This window comes from Protopterus annectens, chromosome 16.part0 (assembly GCF_019279795.1).
Source record: "Protopterus annectens isolate FY-2018-M chromosome 16.part0, PAN1.0, whole genome shotgun sequence".
Lineage (NCBI taxonomy): Eukaryota > Metazoa > Chordata > Ceratodontiformes > Protopteridae > Protopterus > Protopterus annectens.
The window spans coordinates 595,801,996-595,824,535 of NC_056750.1; the positions used below are offsets into that span (position 1 = coordinate 595,801,996).

Below are 22,540 nucleotides of genomic sequence, written 5' to 3' on the forward strand. Positions count from 1 at the left end.
GTCTCGGCAGTTAAAACACTTGAAATGTGCCCTTTAGCTTTAATAAGCTATCCTTGGCAGGAAAAAAACCAAATAGTTTTGGCTATTGTAACATTGATCTTTTAGAACATCGACTACTATAGTAAGTTAACTTACATAACTGTTCTTTGTTTTATTTTTTTGGGGTATGAAAGTTTGGGAAATGGTGGGGAGGTGAAGTGGATTCAGCTGTGTAGTTGTACCACTGTATGCATTTTAAAAAGTGCCATCTATGTGGAAATAAACATGTTTGGCAATGACCACTAGCTATTACTAGTGGTGAAGATACTGAATGCAACAGTTTACTGATGAATTCTGGATTGTAAGTGGAGAAGTTTCTTGAAACTTGAGTATGTGGCAATGAAGTCAGCAATGTGTATGGCAGTTCAAAGTATTTTTATCACTGCTGACTTTACTATCAAAGAAGCTGAATTTGATTAATTGTCATATACCCAGCAATATGCCTGTGTCATTGTCACACTATATTGGCATTTCCATTCACATCTCTGCTGTGATTTTTAAAGGGCACCAGAAGTGGCCTTATCATATATGTACATTGTGAATATCACCTGTTTTTTTGCAGTTGTCAGTACTATTGTTTTACACCTACCACAGGCACTCCTTGCTATGTCCTTTCTTGCATACTGAGTCAGATGCTCTGTGGAGTTGTTTCTCATTACAAGCTGTGGAGGTATCTCATAACACCAAATAAACAAACCAGTAGAACATCATAAATATCATCCTTTCAGGACTGTGAAAAAAAAAACTTGGGGTAAAAAAGTACAAGCACTGTAAGCCTTGCATATGAGATCCACTTGTTTCATTACTGGGTGTAGTGTCTTGAGAGTGCCTGCACTTATCTACCAAGCTTTTGGCTATGGCGTATGCCAATGGCATTATGTTAATTACCTAATCATTAAGCTTAATCTTATAATTAGGTTAGCTAACAGCAGTGGGGAGTCTTTCCAAATTAGACCAGAGAACATGAAGAAGTTAAGAGATATGTTGTTGCTCTCTGTAGAGGGTTTAACCTCTGAATGCACAGCTTCCACAATGCTGATTATAGTAATGGACCTGGATACTGAATGCATTTGTCTGGTGATGTTCAAGTGAAAAGGCTGTGTGCCAGCTTACCAACCTGGGGTGAGGGTTGGGGGTTGAGAGTAGACTACCCTACAAGAGTTTTTTTTTTTGGTGAGGCCAAGGAGAGGATTTGGGACAAACTACAATGGTGATGTTAGCACATGAGTTGGATGTACACAGACCTGCCTTACATACAATACAATACATTACAGTCACAAACTTGCTGGTAAAGACACAGCCTAGAAGCATATCTCCAAAAGCAAAGCAAAGCAACCATATAAGATGGTCAGCCATCACTTAATTTTTGCCCCCACTACACAGAGTAGCACATAAGTAATGTATGGCAATGAGAGGTTGGAAGTGTATGGGGAGGGGCTAGTTTATCTGGGCTGGGAAGTTAAGTGTTCAGTGCCACACAGTAAGCAAAGTGGGATCTGATCAGATTCAAACTCAGATCTTCGGTTACATTGCCCATTGCCTTAATCACTGTGGTGTATTGCCTCCCCATCATATTTAATCATATATATATATATATATATATATATATATATATATATATATGTGTGTGTGTGTGTGTGTGCGTGTGTGTGTGTTTGCAAACATGTATGCTGTTTTGTCAGTTATCAGCTGGTGCCTTGCTTTTTTGTGTCACTGCTTTGTAACACATTATGCCATGTGTAGGAGATCACAGACACATACTCTCCCCCATACTTAATTCCAGCATTTGATATTCAAATAAATGGTGGCCCTGTCTATGATTCATAACTCCTTTTAAGTGTAAGTATTTGCTTACAGACGGTAATCCTCTTATGTCCCAAAGATTCTGTACTTCATATTGTAGTATTGTGTACTTGATAATTACTTACAGTTATTGAAGGCTCTTCTTCAATCAGTTCATAGTTCAGCTGCTGGTAATAGACAACTACTTTCACCAAATTATCCCTAAAGAGAAACAGCAGTTTGACACAGGTTTAAAATGTATTTTACGTTAATGGTACAACATTTAAAGAACTTTTGCAGATCCTAGCATAATAGAAAATTTTGTACATGAACTGTTAAAAAAGCTGCAGGGAAAAATGTTAGAACAAACTTCAGAGACTTCAAAAAACAACACTTTTGGGTTTCTGATATGGCATGAAATCATTATTTATGACTTTTCAATAGGCAGCTTAGTAGACTGGAGTTTATTTAGCATTCTTATGCTTCCTGTTTCTTACTGACTGACATTAACCTTAGGCCGGAAACATATTGCTATTGGCATGTTTCTTTATTGTTGCTTGCTCCCTTCACATCATGAATTTCAGTGCTTTCTCTTGGAATTCTCTGCTGCTGTATTTCATAGACCCATCCATTAGCTTAATTTACCACTACAGTGTTGTTTCAGTAAGGTAGAAGATTGCTGGATGGACATCAAGATATTTATCTCCTCTATACACTGCTTGTACTTAATTTACTTCCCTTTTCTCCTGTCTCTCTCCCTCTTATCCCATTAGCCTTAATCTAATCAATCTGATGTTCTCAATTTTCATTCTATCCTCAATTGTTTGATCCACAGTTCTGACTCAGCGATTACTAAAGCTCATGGTAAACAAGAAACTCTCGAGCTTGTCCCTTACCCATAATGCACCAGGCCTAAGCAACCCTAGATCTTGTTTGCTGCTTTCCATGAAAGATGTGGTTGTCCTCGCTCTTGAGCTTTTCACTGATATTTATCTTCTAAATTATTATATTTGTTACTATTTTCTAATGTTTCTTATATTTTTTGTTCCTTACCTTCATTTGACATTGTATTTATCATACAGTGTGTACTTCTTAAATTACTACTGTTAGTAATTTCCTTTCCTTTCTACATTAGTATAGCCTCTTATTACCATCATTGGTAGTTTTTTTCTTCATACCTTCTGTCTTTCAAAAAAAAATTCTTACTTAAAATTTCCTTTTTATAGTTGCAGTATAATGACGCAAAAAGGCCTCACTGGGTTTAAAATGTGTGTTAAGTGCAGGCACAAACTACCAATGTCAGATGCCCACACTATGTGGGTATACTTCTTGGGGCCATTACATCTACAGGAGGATTGTTTAATCTGCTACAGTTTCAATGTTAGGGCTTTAGTTGAAAGAAGGAATAAACTTATATTAAAAGGATTATTACCATCTGCTTTTGGAAATTCAATATCTGAGGCTCAGGCCGCCAAAAGTAAAGGTAAAGAGTTGAAGCCTTAATCTCTGAAACCATCTACTGCATTCACCCTGGTTTCAGAGCTGTCTAAGAAAAGACCCAAGCTGGATCCGATAAGATCCATAAGTTCCTCGTTGTCAGATCTGAAGAAGAAAAAAGTGATGGATCTGACAAAACTGCCATTGGATCTGACTGCCTCCAGTGCTATAGCTCTTCTTAGGAGAAGATATTCGCTGTCTGTTGATCCTGTCCCTTCAAGGGTGTCCTTACCCTTCTTGGAACATCACCGATCTAAGTCCCCCTCTCTTGTTTTGACTCGTTCTTCCAGAAGTTTGACCGAGGAAGATGTGGAAAGAATGGTGTGGAAGATCCTCTCTATGCAGATTCAGATGGGTATCTTATCGACTCCTACCCCTTCAGGTCAAGATGTTCATCCTCCAACTACACCTCTACTTCAAGTTCCTCCACTGATTCCTTTGATTGCTTCGGAGTCCTTGGATCCGAGCATTCCAGATCCATCTGGCTTGGATCTGAAGATACCAGTATCTTTAGATAATTATGTTTCTGCACTTGGGGCCTCATCATTCTTTACCACAGGGACAGCCTGTCCGGGAACCTAAGGCTTTCCAGCAGAGTATTACTATTTCTTCCATTACCTCCTCAGAGCATTCCACTGACAAGGTCCCTAGGAAAAAGTAGAAGAGGAGGGACTTGGACTCTCCACAAGATTCTGTCATGGAGGATACAGACTTTGATGAAGGTCAAGGGTCCCCACGATCACCTCCCTGAAGATGTCTTATTTGGAGACATCCTTGAAACCCTAAGACAGAGAGGTGGTTGGGCGCCCAGCAACCCTTCATCCGAGAAGTTGGTATTCCTGGAGGCTTTCAGTACTGACCTGTCTAGTTCCTGGGTTGCTCCACCCTCCAACAAGCTTATTGATTTGGGACTCTTGGCAGGCATGAAAGGAACCTGACACAGTTGAACCCACACCCAGGAGACTGGGTATGATTCTGGCAGCACCTTCAGACATGGGGTTTTGGGCTTAAGGGGTGCCTGTTGATGCCTTGGTCATGGCAGCAGCCAACAAAAATGAACTTGCCTAACAGAGTTCCACTGTTCATCTCCCTAACAGGGAGTCTAGGGTGATGGACAGGTTTGGGAAGCATGTCTATGCTTCAGCAACCTTTGCCCTAAGGTTACTCAATTATTTGACACATTTTACAAAGTTGCAGCGGGATTTGATTAAAGAACTGTCAAATATCCTCTCAGGGTTCATTTCTGCAGCAGCCACCCTACAATCTAGTTTGTATTCATCCATGAGGCATATTTTGCATGCAGCCGAAGGCACCTCACGGGCAGCGGGTTCAGGCATTTCCATTAGGAGACATGCCTGGATGGGCTTATGTGATTTTTGCGGAGCCCTTCAAGTCTTCGTTCGTCAGTGCTCCTTTTGATGGCACATCTTTGTTTGGCTCAGAAGTGAAGGACACATTATTTAGGTGTGAGATGGATGGAAAGACCCCCTCTGCAGTGGGTGTATATTTTTTGACTCCTCAAAGATCTTCTTCTAGGAATCAATGAGGTGATCGGAAAATGTAGGGTCCTTTCCAAGATACACATGCAGAAAATTCCCCTAGGAGAAGAGGGGGGGAGCTCTAATGGTCATCACTGCCTCCACAGCAGGGGAGGCCTGCAGAACCAGGGTTCCGGAGTTTCTTTCTCTGACAGACCCTACCAGTGCTCCTGAAAGGAGGTCCAATTGTCCACCTCTGGAGGCAATCAGAGGTTGATTATCCCTGCACCAGAAAGCCTGCTTAGAGATAACAAAAGATACTTGGGTGTAGAAGATTATATCCAGAGGCTATATAATACCCTTTTCCCACCCACCTCCAATCTCAAGGAAAATCCCAGATGTTTCACCCAGTCAGAGGGAGGAAGCAGAAATTCAGATACAAAAGCTGCTAGAAAACAGTCATCCAAAAAGTCCCACCAGACCAGACAGAATCTGGAACTTTCCCAAGGTTCTTTTTAGTGCCAAAGAAAACAAGGGACCAGAAAACAATCTTGAATCTCAGCAACTTGAACAAGTCAGTTCAACATATCAAGTTTTGGATAGTCACAGTTCAGTCCATTCTCCCCTCTCTGGCAAGGATGACTGGATGCGCTCAATAGACCTGCAGGATGCATACTTTTACATACAGATGAACAGACAATCCAGAAGGAGCCTGCTCTTCTGACTGGGAGCCACTCACTACCAGTTCAGAGCTCTGCTCTTTGGTCTCACCACAGCACCCAGGGTGTTCACCAAATGCATGGCAGTAGTAGCTGCTCACACAAAATGGCAAGGATTCTGGCTGTTTCCATATCTAGACGACTGGCTCATTACTGCCCTGACCAGCATCAGATGATAAGAGCAAAAGATCAGCTTCTTCAGACTTGTCCTCATCTGGGAATAAAAATAAACCGTGACAAGTCTCAACTACAACCAACTCAGAGTTTGGAAATTATAGGAGCAAATTTCAACACAAAGCCAATTATAGCTTCACTGACTCCCTCAAGAGTACATACTATCAGATCACTGGTCAGAAAAATAGTCGGCAGTACCAAACTTTCTGCTCACTTGGTCCTTCAAGCTCTAGGATCAATGTCAGCAGTGATAACATTAGTACCTTTAGTTAGATTTTATTTGAGGATTCTCTAATGGATGCTAGCAATACAGTGGCTGATACTTTGCCAATCCATGTCAGCTCAGATACGAATCACTCAGACATGCAAGAGAGATCTCAGGTGGTGGATTCAATCAGATCACGTTCTAAGGTTGTCCATTCATTCCTCCTCAGCCCATGGCATAGTGACCACGGGTGCTTCCCAGTTGGGGTGAGGAGGCATTTTCTGGGGAAAACAGTCCAAGGCACTTGGTCCCCCGAAGAGGCCAACTTGCATATCAATGTCCTAGAGATGAGAGCAGTTCTGTTAGCATTGCAGGCCTTCCACAATGCTCTCCTTCCAGAGACAAATGCAATTCAAGTGAATAATATGTCATTAGTTTGGTACATCAGCAAACAAGGAGGGACTAGATCATACCCCCTTGTTTTGAGAAGCACTCTGAGTGTGGCAGTGGGTGATCTCATCCAACTGCTTTCTCATAGCAACTCACATTCTGGGGAAGTCCAAAATGATAACAGACAAACTGAGCGGGTACATTCTTCTACATCATGAGTGGTCTCTCAACAAGAAAGTGACAGGAATAATTTTTCGTCAGTGGGGCCAGCCTTGCTGCAGTCTTTTTGCTTCCCCACAAACAACAAATGCAGCAGCTATTTTGCCCTAATCCACTCACAAGGGGAATCACCAACGGATGCTCTACTTCATAACTGATCCTCCGGTCTACTTTATGCGTACTCACTAATCCCATTAATTCCAAAATTTCTGTAGAAAGCTGCAAGGTTGAAGAGCAAAGTCATTCTCATTGCACCTTACTGGCCTTGAAAAGTTTGGTTTCCCTTCCTTTGGCCTCACTTACTTCAACAACCTTGAATTCTGGATCCAATTCCAGACCTCTTGTCTCATCCAACAAGCATGATCCAGCCAGACATTTCAGACCTCAGGCTGACAGCCTGGTTTCTCCAATTTCATTTGCAGCCAGACAACCAATGCTGTCTTCCCTGTCTGACATATACTTTTATTTTCCCATAAACCTTCAACACAAAAACTCTATACAAGTAAATGGAAAAGATTTGTTTACTGGGCGCAACAAAATCATGTTGACCCTTTTTTAGCTCCGATACATAACATACTCAAGTTTTTAGCTTTACTTTTTAAAGAAGGAGCTAGTTCTTCGACTGTTAAAGTTCAGTTAGCAGCAATATCAAATTTTCACATTGGGTTTGAAACCCCTGTTTAAGGACCATATCCCCCTTATGGGATCTCAGTTTGGTACTGCAGGCTTTGATACATTCCCATTTTGAACCAGCAGCTAAATGTAAGCTACCTTCCTTCCCATGGAGGTGTCAGAATCTAATATCAATCAATCCATTCATTTACCAGTATTCTTTCTTAATTTTACAAACAAGGGTGAATACATGTTACATTTATTGGATGTTCAAAGGCAATTAAGTTTTTACCTGCATAGAACAAAAGAGATCAGAAAAACAGACAGATTGATTGTTTCCTTTGCAGAATTGAAATTTGGAAAACCAGTAGCAAAAGTAACTTTAGCCAGATGGCTAACTGATTGATTGTATTTCATTTATATATAACAAATTTGGTATTATCCTGCCAAAACCAGTACAAGCTTATTCAACTAGATCCATGGCAACTTCTTCAGTCTTTCTATCCAGAGCTTCCATGGATGATATATGTGCAGCAGCAACTTGGGCTACCCCCCATACCTTTGTTACTCATTACAAATTGGATCTGGTCTCCAGGGGTAGAGCAACATTTGGTTCAGCTGTGCTCAGGAATATCCTTACTTAGAATCCACCCAGGATTGTAGGTAGCTGGGGACTCTGTCCCGACATTTGAGGATGGAATGAAAATTGACAGCATCAGATACAGAAGTTATGTACTCAACATAACGTTCCATCTGTGTTGTCCACTTTCATACTTCCTCAACTTCCTGCCCACCAGCCCCCATCCCTTTTGTTTGCAAACTTCTGGTCGAATACGTTTTTGGAGGGACATCACTGTCCTTTACACTGAGCTCCAGATATAGTTTCTTCCTGTATGGAACACATGCAATTTCACATCTGTTAGAGTTATGCATGTTAAACATTCCCTTTCTGGTAAATTCATCAAACAAGGTCTGAGATAGCTTAGGGCTGGTGCATTATGGGTACACACAAGCTTGAGAGCTTCTTGGTTACCAAGAGCTTTTATAATGTACGAGTCAGATCCGAGGATCGGATCCGAACCCAACAGTTGAGGAAGAATGAAAATGGACAACACAGATAGAACATTATGGTAAGTACATAACTTCTTTTTTCTGTACAGTCCCTTTACACTCCGGTTTCCCAGTGTCTGACATATTTAAAAATACATTGATTCCTTCATTTTTCTTTTTCTTAACAAATTTCACAGCCTTTAAATCTCTCATTATTCTCTCAGCCAACTTCTGTCACAAATTTTTGACTTAACCCTTCTAACAGCAACTGTAATATACCTCCAAGCTTATTTCAAATAAATCTACTGCTCTTCCCAAAACTGAAAATACTTCAACCCAACTGTGCTATCTTCCAGTTTCAGCACCATCTCACTATACTATCTTAGATTCTCAAACATTTCTCAATAGAGTGACATTCACCCTAACCCAGGCCTAACTTCCTCTCATAACCCTTCAACTCCTCTTAATTCAGTATAACAATATAACTGCCTACTCTAATCCTATCCCTCAGATGTTCTTCGTTCCCCATTGCTGCAGTCCTTACTATTGGGTATAGTCCGCATCCAGTCGGCCCGAATACCAGAGTATAAGGCTGACGTCGGTCAGGGCGCATTAGACTGACGTCAGTACGTCAGGGTACTAATGCGCATGACCGACGTCATATCCTCAGTCTTTTTTGCCGCGTGGTCCGATGCAGAAGCAGTTTTGCGAGTGCAGGTTGGCGTTCTGAAATCTTTCCGAAACCGGAGTTTCAGACCGAAACAGAGTTGGCTAAGTACCCCGTTGGGGAACATTTTGGTTTTTTCTTGCCTCAGTATTTTTACCGGATGTCAGAAAAAGTGAATAACTGTATTTCTTGTGGGAAACAGATACCTCATAGGGATTACCATACCTTGTGTATACCTTGTTTAGGGCCTGAGCACGACGTTGTTGGTTGCCGCTCTTGTGCTAGGTTTAACAAACGCACTATTAAGAGGAGGTTAGACTGTGCCAGGTTAGTGTTTGGGAAGCGTTGCAATTATAAAATGCCATCGGATGCTCCGACGCCCGCTTCGTCCAAGAAGCGCAAGGACAAAACAGCGAAGCCTAGGGTTGATGAACCGGCAGTCCCGGACGCCGGTTCTTTAGGAGGCTCAGTGGAGCCAGAGGTTTTGCCAGGAGTTTCCATGGAGTCCCAGGCAGAATCTTTACTGTTACAGGATGTGCCTTCTCAGGAGGTAGGCCAGGCTGAGGGGGCTTCTCAGGTGACTGTTCTTCCCTCTCTTCCCAAGGTAGTTAGAGCCTCTCCTTCTGTTGCCAAAACTTCTTTGAGAGGTAGGCCTAGTTTGGCTTCAGTGGGGCTTCTCCTAGCATTTCGGGTTCTGTACCTAAGAAACATATGCTTAAAATGGCAGAAGATTTGATTACTATGATTAGAGGTTCTATGCCTGATAAGAGGCCTAGGGTGGAACCAGAGTTTGATTGTTTTGAACAGTGTTCAGAGGCTTCAGGGTCTTCTACGGAAGACTTGCAGGAGTATCCTACTTATTCTGATTCTGATGTGGATGATTCCACTCCTACAGCTACTCCTCCTGAGGATTTCTCATTTTCAGAGACTCTGCATTCCATGAGGGAGCACTTTAAATGGGAAGGCCAGGATTACTCTGATTCCAGGAAAAGGCTTAGGGAATTTTTGTTTTTACCCCAGCATAGGCCCTTAGCTATTCCTCCTGTGTTGAATGTGGTGGAAGATGTTTTTGCAGAGGCTTCCCTGAACCCTGACTCTTTGCCTCCTGCTCCTGTTAAGCCTGATAGGTATTATAGGGTGCCCAAGCTCATAAGTATTTGTTTAAGAGTCCTAGGGCGGACCCAGAAACTATTTCTCAAGGGCCTAAGGGTGTTAAAGCTTCTGTGGTTAAAAATCCTGTTCCCACTGATAAAGAGGCAAGGGCTTTGGATAGGTGGGGAAAGAAAGTGTATACTTCTTCCACTCTAGCCATGAGAGCATTGAATTGTCAGTTTCACATGCTAAAATATCAGAATTACCTCCTTTCACAATTGAAATCTAAGGTGGATGCTTTGGCGGAGGTATTGAGTGTAAAGAGTTGCTGGATTTGGTTCATGTGTCTGAACAAGTGGGTAAGCATTCTTTGCAATGTGGTTTTGATGCTGTACAGGCCTCCTCGAGGGTGGCCGCTACTAGTTCTGTTCTTCGCAGGCATGCCTGGTTGAAGGATCAGAATTTAGCTGAGCATGTTAAGACACGGATTTTGGATGCTCCTTTACAGTCTGATGTGTTGTTTGGATCGCCTGTGGAAGCAGTTTTAAAGAAAATGGAGGACAAAGCTAAGTCTATGCAAACTGTTAAAGATTTTTTGCAGGTGCAGCCACCGAAATTTAGTAGAAATTGGCCGGCTAAGGGGTGGACTTATCCTGCTTATGATTCCCAGTCTAGGGGTAGGTCTAGACGTGGTAGGGGCAGGGCTCAAGGTTCTTTTAGGCCTAGAACAGGGAGTTCACCTGCTCAGACTTCTGGTGAGGGCAGGGGTCAGTCCTTTCGTAAACAGACCCAATGACCTGTCTTTTCAGCTGCCAGTAGATTCCCGTCTGGCAGCTCCTTTGGGAGGAAGACTGTCTCTTTTCAAAGCAAATTGGGATTTAATTACTCAAGACAAATGGGTGTTGGATATCATTCACCACAGTTACAGATTTTATTTCCATACAATGCCCCTTTCAAAGGCATGCCAGACGTTCCTCCTCCACAAAGAAAAGAGGCTCACAAGCAAGTTTCTCAATTACTCCAGATAGGGGCCATTCAGCCAGTCCCTGTATCAGAAAGGGGCCTAGGATTTTATTCTCGCCTGTTCCTAGTACCAAAGAAAGGGAACACGTGGAGACCAATTTTGGATTTATCTCTCCTCAACACTTTTCTGGACATTCCCAAGTTCAAGATGTTGACGTTACAACAGCTTTTACCTCTGCTGGGCAAAGATCACTGGATGGTAACTCTAGATCTCAAGGAAGCTTACCTTCATGTGCCTATCAGGCTAAGTTGCAGGAAGTATCTGCGGTTTCGAGCTGGAAATTCTCATTATCAGTTCTCTGCATTGCCCTTTGGCTTATCTACTGCCCAGAGTATTCACAAAGGTTCTGGCTCCAGTGATAGCTTACTTCAGGCTTCAAGGAATTCAAATCTATCCTTACTTGGACGACTGCCTGATTCTGGCTCAAGAAAAGGAAGACCTTGTACAGCATCTGGAACATGTTATAGCAGTGCTAAGATGCCTAGGGTATTCTGTGAACGAAATAAAGTCCAGTCTAGTACCCTCTCAAGACATGTGCTTTCTGGGTGTGAGACTGAATACAGCAGCCCAGATGGCCTTTTAACCCCGGACAAACAACAGAGTCTATCACTTTACTTCCATCAACTATCTCATCAGTCCGTGCTGACTGCAAGGACAGTCCTTCAAGCATTAGGGTTCATGGCATCTTGTATTCTGGTGCTTCCCAATGCCAAACTGCATATGAGGAAGCTACAATGGTATCTCAAAATGTATGGACACAGCACTGCCAGGATTTGGACACTGTCATTCAAATAATACCTTGCCTTCAAACAGAATTTTTGGTGGGCTCAGGAATGTCACCTAAACAAGGGACTCTCTGTGACCCGGCCAGAGGCGAGTCAGATTTTAACGACAGATGCCTCGGACATTGCTTGGGAGCTCATCTAAATGGAAAGTGGATACAAGACAAGTGGCCTGCCAGACTACTGCATCTACATATCAACATGAAGGAGATGTTAGCAGTCCAGTTTGCATTAATGGCTTTCAAGGAGTTACTTCTTCCAGGGCAGGTGTTGATTCTAACAGACAACACAACTGTCATGTGGTACATCAACAAGCAAGGGGGAACACATTCTTATCCTCTATGCAGGCAAGCAATGATTTTATGGGAGACTGCGCTAAGCTTGCAACTAACTCTTCAGGCAAGGTTTCTGCCAGGAGCACAGAACTCCTTAGCAGATGTGTTAAGCAGACAAATCATGGATCCCCACGAGTGGAAACTGGATCTTCATGTATTTCAAACATTGACAGTGTCATGGGGAACTCCAGACATAGATCTGTTCGCTTCTCCACTAAACCACCAGCTGCCACAGTATTGCACAAAGGGGTTTCATCACACAGCTTGGAAAGTGGATGCTCTGTCTTTCAGTTGGAAAAACCTTCATGTGTATGCCTTTCCTCCTCTACCTCTTCTTCCAAAGGTACTATTAAAGGTCAGACAAGACAGGCCAAGGATGATTTTGATAGCTCCAGATTGGCCTCGGCAACACTGGTACCCACTACTACGGAGTCTGGTAAGGAAGCCTCCATGGCCTTTGCCTCTGATTCCTCATCTATTGTCTCAGCAGGATGGTCATCTGCTCAATGTCAAGCTTCACTCTCTTCATCTAACAGCCTGGCATATTCTGTGTTGAAACACAGCAGGTCTCAACTTCCTCAACAAGTTTTAAATGTGATTATGGAAGCTAGAAGACCTAGTACAAGGAAAGTGTACGCAGAAAAATGGAAGAGATTTTTATTTTGGAGTACAGCAAAGAATTTGCAGGTTTCTGAGCCTAATTTGAGTGCGGCTCTTCAATACCTTACTGAGTTATTGGACTAAGGTTTGTCCTTCTCTTCTATTAAGATTCATGCTGCAGCGATTTCAGCTCACTATGATTGTGACCCACCATTGTTTTCGCATCCTTTGTTCAAGCAGTTTCTTAGAGGGGCAAAGAATATAAGACCCCCACGTAGAGCTCCTACTCCTGCTTGGGATCTCAATTTTGTGTTGGAAAAACTTACTCTACAACCTTTTGAGCCTGCGGCTACTGCTGACTTGAAATACTTGTCATGGAAGACTGATTTTCTGTTGGCTATTACTTCTGCAAGAAGGGTGTCTGAGTTGCAGGCCCTTATGGCAGTAGAGCCATTTTTGATTTTCCATAAGGATAGGGTATCATTACGTACTAATCCTTCCTTTATGCCTAAGGTGGTTTCTAGTGTGGCTTTAAACCAGACTATTCATTTGCCTACTTTTTATGCAGACCCCCAAGATAAAGGGAAAAGATTTTGCACACTTTAGATGTACACAGGCAATTGCGTTATTATTTAAGCAGGACTAAGGATTTTAGGCAGTCTCAGCAGTTGTTTGTTTCTTTTGCTTTGAGTTCAGGGCAAGCCTGTGTCAAAACAAACTATTTCTAGGTGGATTGGCTTTTGCATTGCATTTTGTTATTCCCATCATGGCAAGGAGATTCCAGCTGGGATTAGGCCTCATTCCACTAGGGCTGCTGCCACTACAACAGCATTTCTAAGGGGTGGCAACTAAGGATATTTTGGAAGCAGCTACTTGGAGTTCAGTGCATACTTTCTCTAAGCATTATCACCTTCCTATCTACTCTAAGTCTAGGGCTGGTTTTGCCACAGCTGTTTTGCAAGGCATGTTGTCAGCTCCTGCTTCTTTATGATTTGCCAGCCTCCCTTACCTCTGCTTTGGGATTCTACCCAATAGTAAGGACTGCAGCAATGGGGAACGAAGAACATAGTACAGTTTTGTACCTACCATAAATGTAGATGTTCGAGGATCCCATTGCTGCAGTCCAATTTACCTCCCTCCTTCCCTCTGTGTTTAGGGGTGGTTGTGTAGGTGAGGTTTCATGCTTATATTTTTTGTATATGTTCTTGTATATCTTGTACATATTTTTGGTGCAGGTATTTTGGGCCTTGTCTTTTTAGGGTCTTCTGACATCTGGGGCAAGAAAAGACTGAGGATATGACGTCGGTCATGCGCATTAGTACCCTGACGTACTGACGTCAGTCTAATGCGCCCTGACCGACGTCAGCCTTATACTCTGGTATTCGGGCCGACTGGATGCGGACTATACCCAATAGTAAGGACTGCAGCAATGGGATCCTCGAACATCTACATTTATGGTAGGTACAAAACTGTACTTTTTGTAACGTGGAAATTCTCAATTCCTTTTTTAAAAATAAATAAAACAAAAAGAATATGTATCATAGTTTTATATATATATATATATATATATATATATATATATATATATATATATATACCTTGGTCTCCACCCTATTCCCCTGTACGTGTGGAAAGCAAATCCACCAAAAACATGAGCCCAGAAGTAGCCACTAAGTGGTGCAAACAGCACAGTGCTCAGTCAGAGCATTGCTTAGTTCCGATGTTGCCAGGGGTCACATGGACTGATATGCAAATACATATCACAGGATCCTTGCCAGTTGTGGGGCGTGGATTTTTGTTGGACAGCACTGTGGACCCTACTGAGCAGAGCATATTGGCCTTATTAGAATGGAAAAGTCCTTTAGTGTATGATCACATACCTTCGAGTGTACAAATTTCAGGTGAGAGTGCAGTCCGTGTGGTAATCCCTGAGAAGTGCACTACCTCAGCAATAGAGAAAATACTTGTGGAAGCTATCCAAGTAGGTCAGAACCTTACACCAGTAGCTGCAGCTTCAGCTTCACTACCCATAAATACTATAGGGCTTGAAGTTTTGAATGCTTTGGGAAGTATTGTAGAAAAATGCTTAAAGCATACATAGCCATTCACTGGGTTTGGCTGCCACAAATTGCGTTTCTTTTCTGGCAAACAACTCACACCTCAGGGAGGGGAAGATTTTGAATCCTGGATGGATCAGGCTTCACAAGCCCTAGAGGACTGGGATATCCCAGAATCTCAGAAGAAGCAGCGGATAGCTGAAAGTCTAAAGGGATTAGCTTCAGATACCATACGCAACCTTAGGATGGGTAAGCAAGACTGCATGGCCAAGGATTATTTAGGAGTACTACAGGATGTGTTTGGAAGGACCAAGAGGGCTGCTGACCTACTGTATCAGTTTGAACATACATACCAAGAAGTTGGTGAGAAACTATCTGATTGCATTAACTGATTAGATAAAATGATCCACCAGATCATCCTAAAGAAGGGGGTGGATCTTAAATTAGCTGACCAAGTACGGATCGGAAACATTTTGCAGGGAGCTCAAGCTATGGACCGCATTGTGTGGAAAATGAGGATGAAAAATAGGGAAGAGACTCTAACTTATTCTCACTTGGTTAAAGAGGTGAAAGAAGAGGAAGCCCTGTTGGCAGCCAAATCTCAGTGTTCAACAACAACTAAAACAGTGAGTGAACACCAGCGGGAGCCTATAGCCATGCTCACTACTCAAATAGGAGTCGTGGCCAAGAGTGTCCGCAATGTGGAGGTGTCTTAGTTGCAGATGCAAGTGTCTTCCCTGACCGACGCCATAGCTCAAGTCACCAAGACAGTTGCAGAATTGCAGAAAGCCGTGGTAACTTTAGCTGAAGGGAGGATTGCATCATCTAGAACCTCCACGAAATGACTCAGGGAAGAACTGAATCAGCCAATGCTCAGAGTTCCTACTGGATTTTGTTTTCACTGTGGAAATGCAGAGCATATAAAGCGACAGTGTCCTAATCCAGAGAACTTGAAAAGAGTGAACGAACTATTATTGGCTAGTGCAATGCAGGCAAACTTCAAAGAGCCTCAGTGAAGGAGCCAGCTGAGTGCCCAGTTACAAAGAGCTCTATAAAATCTAACATCAAGAGACAGCATCCTGGATCTCCTTTCCACACTAACCCTTGTAACAGGGGAGAGAGACTACCTAATGCACACTTCTAGCTCATCTGAGGTGAACAACCGAATTGGAAAGCCATCTCAGCAAAAATCTCAGCATCTCAGACTGCAAAGCATTACTAAGCAAGAGTCTTTTCCATTGAAATGGCGAGGTCAACTGGTGGTACCTCGACCACTGCTGACTGCCGTATGGCTGAACAACACCGGAAACAGAAACTACCCGATGGCCTACTGGGAATGTCCCCTATCTTATAATAAGTAGAAGGAGTGTATAGTAAAGCACTGTTGGATACTGGTGCACAAATCACCATTCTGTACAGAGACTTCTACCAAAAATACTTAAAGCATTTGCCACTTGAAAAGTTAGAAGATTTGGAGATTTGGGGGCTAAGTGACAGGAAGTTCCCTTATGATGGTTATGTCTCACTCAAGTTAGAATTTTCCACTTCAGTTGTTGGGTCAACAGAAGTTTTTGATACACTCCCTGTTGTGTGCCCCAGGCCAAAAGGAAAGAGTTCAACATCAATTTTACTGGGGACAAATACTGACCTTGTTAGAAGAATGCTAATGCCTCAACTGACCCAGCAACACCCAACACTGCATCCTCTCTTGAGACCAGTTTTCTGTGCCCTTCAAAGGGAGAAGGATAGTAAGAAAGATGAAATTGGTCGTGTATGGACCCTGTCTGGGAAAGAGCATATAATTCACCCTGGTCAGGTCACCTGCTTGAGAGCCAAAGTGAGGATGTGTGGACAAACAGTTTCCTCTCATATCATGATTGAAATGGATCCAGAAAGTGACTTGCCACCGGGGCTGGAACTAGTCCCAGAAGTTTGGCCTGCGGACAAGTTAAAGCATCCTTATAACACTTTGCCTGTGGGGTTGAAAAATAAAGGAAGTACTCCCATTGTCCTGCGTTCACAAGTGCGTTTGGGAAATGTTTATGCTGCCACTCCCTTACCTGCTTCGGTGTTGACAAGGAATGAGAGCAGAGCCAATGAGTTGAAGCCGGAAGGTATTGAGATAGGAGGTGGTCTCTTGCCCCCCTGAGTGGCTTACCAGAGTTAAAGAGCTACTAATGAAAAAGAAATATTGTATGTTAAGTTGTCTATCTCGCCTTCATTCTTGCTGGTTGGGTTCGGAGCCGATCCTCGGCTCCGACTTGGCCATCTTCAAAATCTCGAGAGCTGCTTACTGGCTCGAGGCCCCCCTATATCCCATGATGCCTGGCGCTAGATACCCAGATCTCATTTGCTGCTTCTGCTGCGAGGTTGTTCTACTGGCTCAGGTCGTATAAAACTTTATTATTATTGTATTTTTCTTGTCAAAACTGTAGTTTTTAGTGTAGAATTAGTCATTAGGTTAAACTGTTGTATTGTAGCTAGTTTTTCTCTAGATCCGATTACTTTTCCCTCAATAAACTCGTTTAAGTTAGAGAGTTTCCCCTCCCCCCTTCTCTCCCTTTCCTTACCTCAGAAAGGTTTTCCATTTAAGTTAGAGGATAACCTTTTTTTCTCTCCATCTCCTCCTTAAACAAACAAAAAAAAAATTTTTCTTTTATTATCACTGTTAGAGTTTAGTGATAGTTATCTATAGTTTTTTTCGTTGTAGTAGTGCTTGTAGTTGGTTGTGGTAACTGCAGTGTCTAAATTTTAGTGTTCGGTTACTTTAACTTTTCTGTGTGTGTTTTTGTCCTTGGTTTTTCCTCCAGGATGTCCAAGGATCCTAAACTGTCTGGATTCAAGAAGATGTCTCTGACAGATGGGCACACTTCTTGTGTTTGCTGTCTGGGCGCCGTGCACCTGCAGGACTCTTTCTCGATCTGCCAAGCTTTCAGTCCAAGAGTCCTGTAGGAACGCAAAAATAAATTGATCTTGAGGGGTTTGCTTAAACCCCATGATTCACTGGCGAAGGCTCAGCCCGTGAAATCTTCCAGGCCACCTAAACCGTCGGCTCCCAGTTCAGAGCCTTCGTCGGGTGAAGCCATACAATCCATCTTGGCTCCGGCTGGAACCGATGTCCCTCCCTCCCAGTCGGCTCAGACACGTCCTTCGGAGCCATCTGAGAGTTTGGAAAGGTCCAGGTCTCCTTCTTTGGAGCCGATACGTTCAGCTCCAAAGTCGCCTCTGCTCAAATCGGAGCGTAGTCATCGCTCATCCCACTCTTCTCGGTCCTCTAGACTTTCGGACCATGACTTGGAAAGAGTGGTCAGTAGGCTGTTAAAATCGCAGGCCCTAGCCAAAATGTTGTCCAGTCCCCCTCATCAGGTGTCGGCTCCGTCAACAGCTGTAGATATTCCTCCTCCGACTCATCCTTCAGAGCCGGAGTTCGTTGGGGTTTGAGTCGTGGAACCGTTGGCTCCGATACCCTCTCCTTCAGTTCCATCGTCTGCTACGATCCCTTCCATGGTACCTTCCCTGGAGGGATCTGGGCGCCGAGACTCCCTCATCAGCTCCGAGGGGGCGAGTGGCATCGGACCCTTGTCTGACCCCGCTCTCCCCCTCGGGGCTTCGGCTCGGGTGAGCTCTGCTCCCACATCTGCCTCGGAGCTGTCCCCCTCAGTGCGGGGAGGGGTACTAGTTTCTTTGGAACCGGAGCCCTCTTTGCGTCTCGGCAGGGATGCCTTCGAGGTGATGAGGAGTGTACTGGCCCCTGAGTCAGTCCCATGATCGACCTCATCAGCTCCTCCCCCTAGGGTGCCTGTGTCAGCCTCTGCCCCTCTACCAGATTCCAAGTGTGGGGATCCAGCGCTCCAGGACACCCCTTTGGGTGTATCCTCCTCTTCCGAGGCCTCCCCTGATCATTCAGAGGAGCCACCTCGCAAGAGAAAATGCAAGAGGAAGCATGTTGACTCCCCCGAGTCTGTCACATCGGATACCGACTTAGAGGAGTCGGAAGGGTCCCCAAGATCCCCCTCTGAAGATGTTTCCTACTCAGACATCCTTGAGATGCTTAGGCAGAGGGTGAACTTGACTACCCTAAGCCCTTCCGAGGATGAGTCGGTATTCCTGGACGCGTTTGGATCCCGACCTTCCACCTCCTGGGTGTCTCCGCCTTTCAACCCACTGATGTCTGTGGTGCTCAGAAGGCATGGACGACTCCAGATATAGGGGAACTGACCCCTAGAAGACCTGCCAAATTCATTACTGCACCACAGGACAAGCAGTTCTTGACCAAGGGTGTCCTCATTGATGCCATGGTGGTAGCGGCGGCCACAAAGAAGGAGTTGGCTGAAACTTCTTCATCTGTCCATCCCCCTAACAAGGAGTCCAGGACGATGGACAGATATGGGAAGCGGATGTTCTCTTCAGCAACCTTTTCCATGCGGTCCCTGAATTACCTATGCCACTTTACCCATCTTCAGAGGGATCTCCTGAAAGAGCTTGGAGATACCCTCCAAGATCCATCAGCTGAGGGGGCCCAGGCTAAGGCAGCCTCCCAGCTGGCGACTCTTAATTCAGTGGTAATCTCCTCCATGAGGCTCATTTCGCATGCAGCCAATGGTGCGAGTAGAGCCGCAGGCACAGGCGTGGCCCTAAGGAGGCACGCTTGGATGCGGCTATGTAACTTTGTGGAACCTTTCAGAGCGCCTTTCACCAACACCCCTTTTGATGGTTCCTCTCTCTTCGGATCACAGGTGAAAGATACCCTTACCAGGTGTGAGCAGGAAGGCAAGACTCTCTCTGCCATAGGAGTCCGTTTTTCCACTCCTTCCAGACCATATCCTAAGGGTCAGAAGAGTGGAAAGATGTGGTTCCGGAAATCCCCGGGAGGCTTGCTGGACACACGTGGTGAGTTCCCATCCAGTGGCGAGGAGGGAACAATAACAGACATCGCCGTCGTGGCAGAGGAGGTCCGCAAAATCAAGGCAGCAGAGAATCTTTCTCTGAGAAGCCCTTCCAGCATCCCTGAAGGGTTGCCCAGCTGCCCACCTCTGGAGGCAGTCAGGGGAAGATTATCACTGTACCCAAGAGCCTGGCAAGACATAACACAAGACAAATGGGTACAGTCCGTCATATCTGGAGGCTACAGAATTCCCTTCGTTCGCGCCCCCTTAAGGTCAAACAAGTCCCTTCCATACGTTCCACACAATCTAAGGGACCAAGCAGTTCAAGAAATCTCAAAACTGCTAAAAAAAGGGCCATCCAGCAAGTCCCAGCAGACCAACAAGGATCCGGAATTTACTCAAGGTTCTTTTTGGTACCAGAAAAGACAGGGGACTGGAGACCCATTCTAGATCTCAGCAGACTGAACAGGTCTGTACAAAGAATGAAGTTCTGGATGGTCATGCTACAGTCCATTTTGCCCTTCCTGGGTCAGGACAATTGGATGTGCTCTATAGATCTTCAGGATGCGTACTACCACATAAAAATGGACAGACGCTCCAGACGATTCCTTCGCTTCCAGCTGGGAGCCAGCCATTATCAGTTCAGAGCTCTGCCCTTTGGTCTCACCACAGCCCCCAGGGTGTTTACCAAATGTATAGCAGTAGTTACCGCTCACCTGAGACAGCAAGGATTCCAGGTGTTTCCATATCTCCACGACTGGCTCCTCACTGCTACCACCAGACATCACCTTCTGCGAGCCAGAGACTGCACTATAGACACTTGCTCCAGGCTAGGTATCACAATAAATTTTGAAAAGTCTGCATTGTCACCCTGTCAATCTATCACCTTTATAGGCGCAAATTTAAATACCAAAGACATGTTAGCGAGCCTCCCGCCATACAGGGTGTTAGTGATTCGTCAGCATGTGAAGGTTTTATTAGCATGCAAAAGAATTCAAGCCAGGTTTGTCCTTCAAACTCTGGGTCTCATGGCAGCAGTGATCATACTTGTCCCTCTTGCTCATTTTCACATGAGGATTCTCCAGTGGCTTCTTTTCACCTAATGGTCATTCCAGCAACTTCCCATGTCTTCCATGATTATGATCACTCAAGCATGCAAGAAGCACCTTGCGTGGTGGATGGTCTCCATATCAGTGTCCCATGGCAGACCATTTGTTCTCCCCCCTCCAGTGGCTACGGTGACCACGGATGCCTCCCTGATCAGGTGGGGGGGGGGCATTATCAGGGCAGAACAGTCCAAGGCACCTGGCAACCTCACGAGTACCGTCTGCACATAAATGTCTTGGAGATGAGGGCCGTGCTGTTAGGGTTGCAGGCTCTTCAGGACTCTCTTCCTACCGGGACCATTGCAATTCAAATGGACAATATGTCTGTGGTGTGGTACATCAGCAAGCAGGGCGGAACCAGGTCCTACCCCCTATGTCAAGAAGCACTCAGACTCTGGCAGTGGACGATCTCTTCCCAACTGTTTCTGATTGCAACGCACATCCCTGGGAGCTCCAACGTCATAGCAGACAGACTGAGCAGAGCAATTCTCATGCCTCACGAGTGGTCTCTGAACCAGGTAGTGGCAGACCAAGTCTTCCACAAATGGGGCCAACCTTGCTGCGACCTTTTTGCAACTCCCTTCAACAACAAGTGCAGCAATTTCTTCTCTCTCCTTCCACTTCCCGGGCATTCCCTCAGAGACGCTCTAGTCCACGATTGGCCTCAGGGACTTCTTTATGCATTTCCTCATTTTCCCCTCATCCTGAAGCTAATTCAGAAAGCTACCATATTGGGTTGCAAAATGATCCTCATTGCTCCTTACTGGCCTCAACAAATATGGTTCCCATTCCTGCATCTCTATCTTCTTGAGCAGCCTTGGACTCTGGACCTAGTTCCAGACCTCCTGATTCATCAATCGGGTGGGCTGCACCAATCCCTACACTCTCTCCAGCTCACGGCTTGGTTGCTCCACTTCCAACTTCAGCCAGGCTTCCAGATATCTCCCCCTCTGTGCGCGAAATCCTTTTGTCATCACACAAGTCTATGACCAGAAAAACTTACGCTAGTAAGTGGAAACGTTTTTCTTCCTGGGCAGAGGCAAAAAGTATAGACCCCTTTTCAGCCCCTGTACACTACATTTTGGAATTTCTTGTGGAACTCTTCCATGTTGGGTCCGCTTCCGCTACAATTAGAGTTCAGTTAGCTGCAATTTCAAATTTTCACATTGGCCTGTCGGAAAACAATATCATGTCTCATAAGCTGTGTAAAGCCTTTCTCAAAGGAACCACTCTGCTCAGGCCCCCAGTGAGAGATCCTCCACCACCGTGGGATCTAAATTTGATTTTAGCTTCTCTAATTTTGCCCCCTTTCAAACCTGCAGCTTCTTGTTCATTGAAGTTCTTATCTTGGAAAACCCTTTTTCTGGTAGCTATTACTTCAGCCAGAAGAGTTTCGGAACTACAGGCTCTTTCTAGCCGTCCCCCATACCTCGTGTTCCACAATGACAGGGTTGCTCTTAGGACTAATCCGTCCTTCCTTCGTAAGGTCTCTTCAGAGAGTAACTTGAATCAGTCCATAGACCTTCCTGTGTTTTTCCCTAACCACTCCAACAGGGCGGAATATAAGTTGCATCAGTTAGATGTTCACAGGCAGCTACACTTTTATTTGCATAGAACCAAAGAAATTAGAAAATCAGATCAACTTTTCCTGTCTTATGCAGTAGGTAAACAAGGTAACCTTATCCAGGTGGTTGACTTCTATCATCACATTCATATATCAACTCAGAAATAAAGAATTGCCAGTTAAACCAAAAGGTCACTTCACCAGAGCTTTAGCTACTTCGGTGGCCTTTCAGGCTAGGTTGCCCATGGAATCTATTTGTGCT

At 44.4% G+C, this 22,540-nt stretch overlaps 1 protein-coding gene across 1 annotated transcript in view; it reads right to left on the reverse strand.

Annotated features, from left to right (window-relative positions):
* The window catches only part of LOC122790625 (amiloride-sensitive sodium channel subunit gamma-like), a 1,193,300-nt gene that overhangs the window by 57,730 nt on the left and 1,113,030 nt on the right, over positions 1–22,540 (reverse strand). The window contains exon 10 of the mRNA XM_044058151.1: positions 1,968–2,043. Coding sequence (XP_043914086.1) covers positions 1,968–2,043 — 76 coding nt within the window. The remainder of the gene's footprint in view (positions 1–1,967; positions 2,044–22,540) is intronic.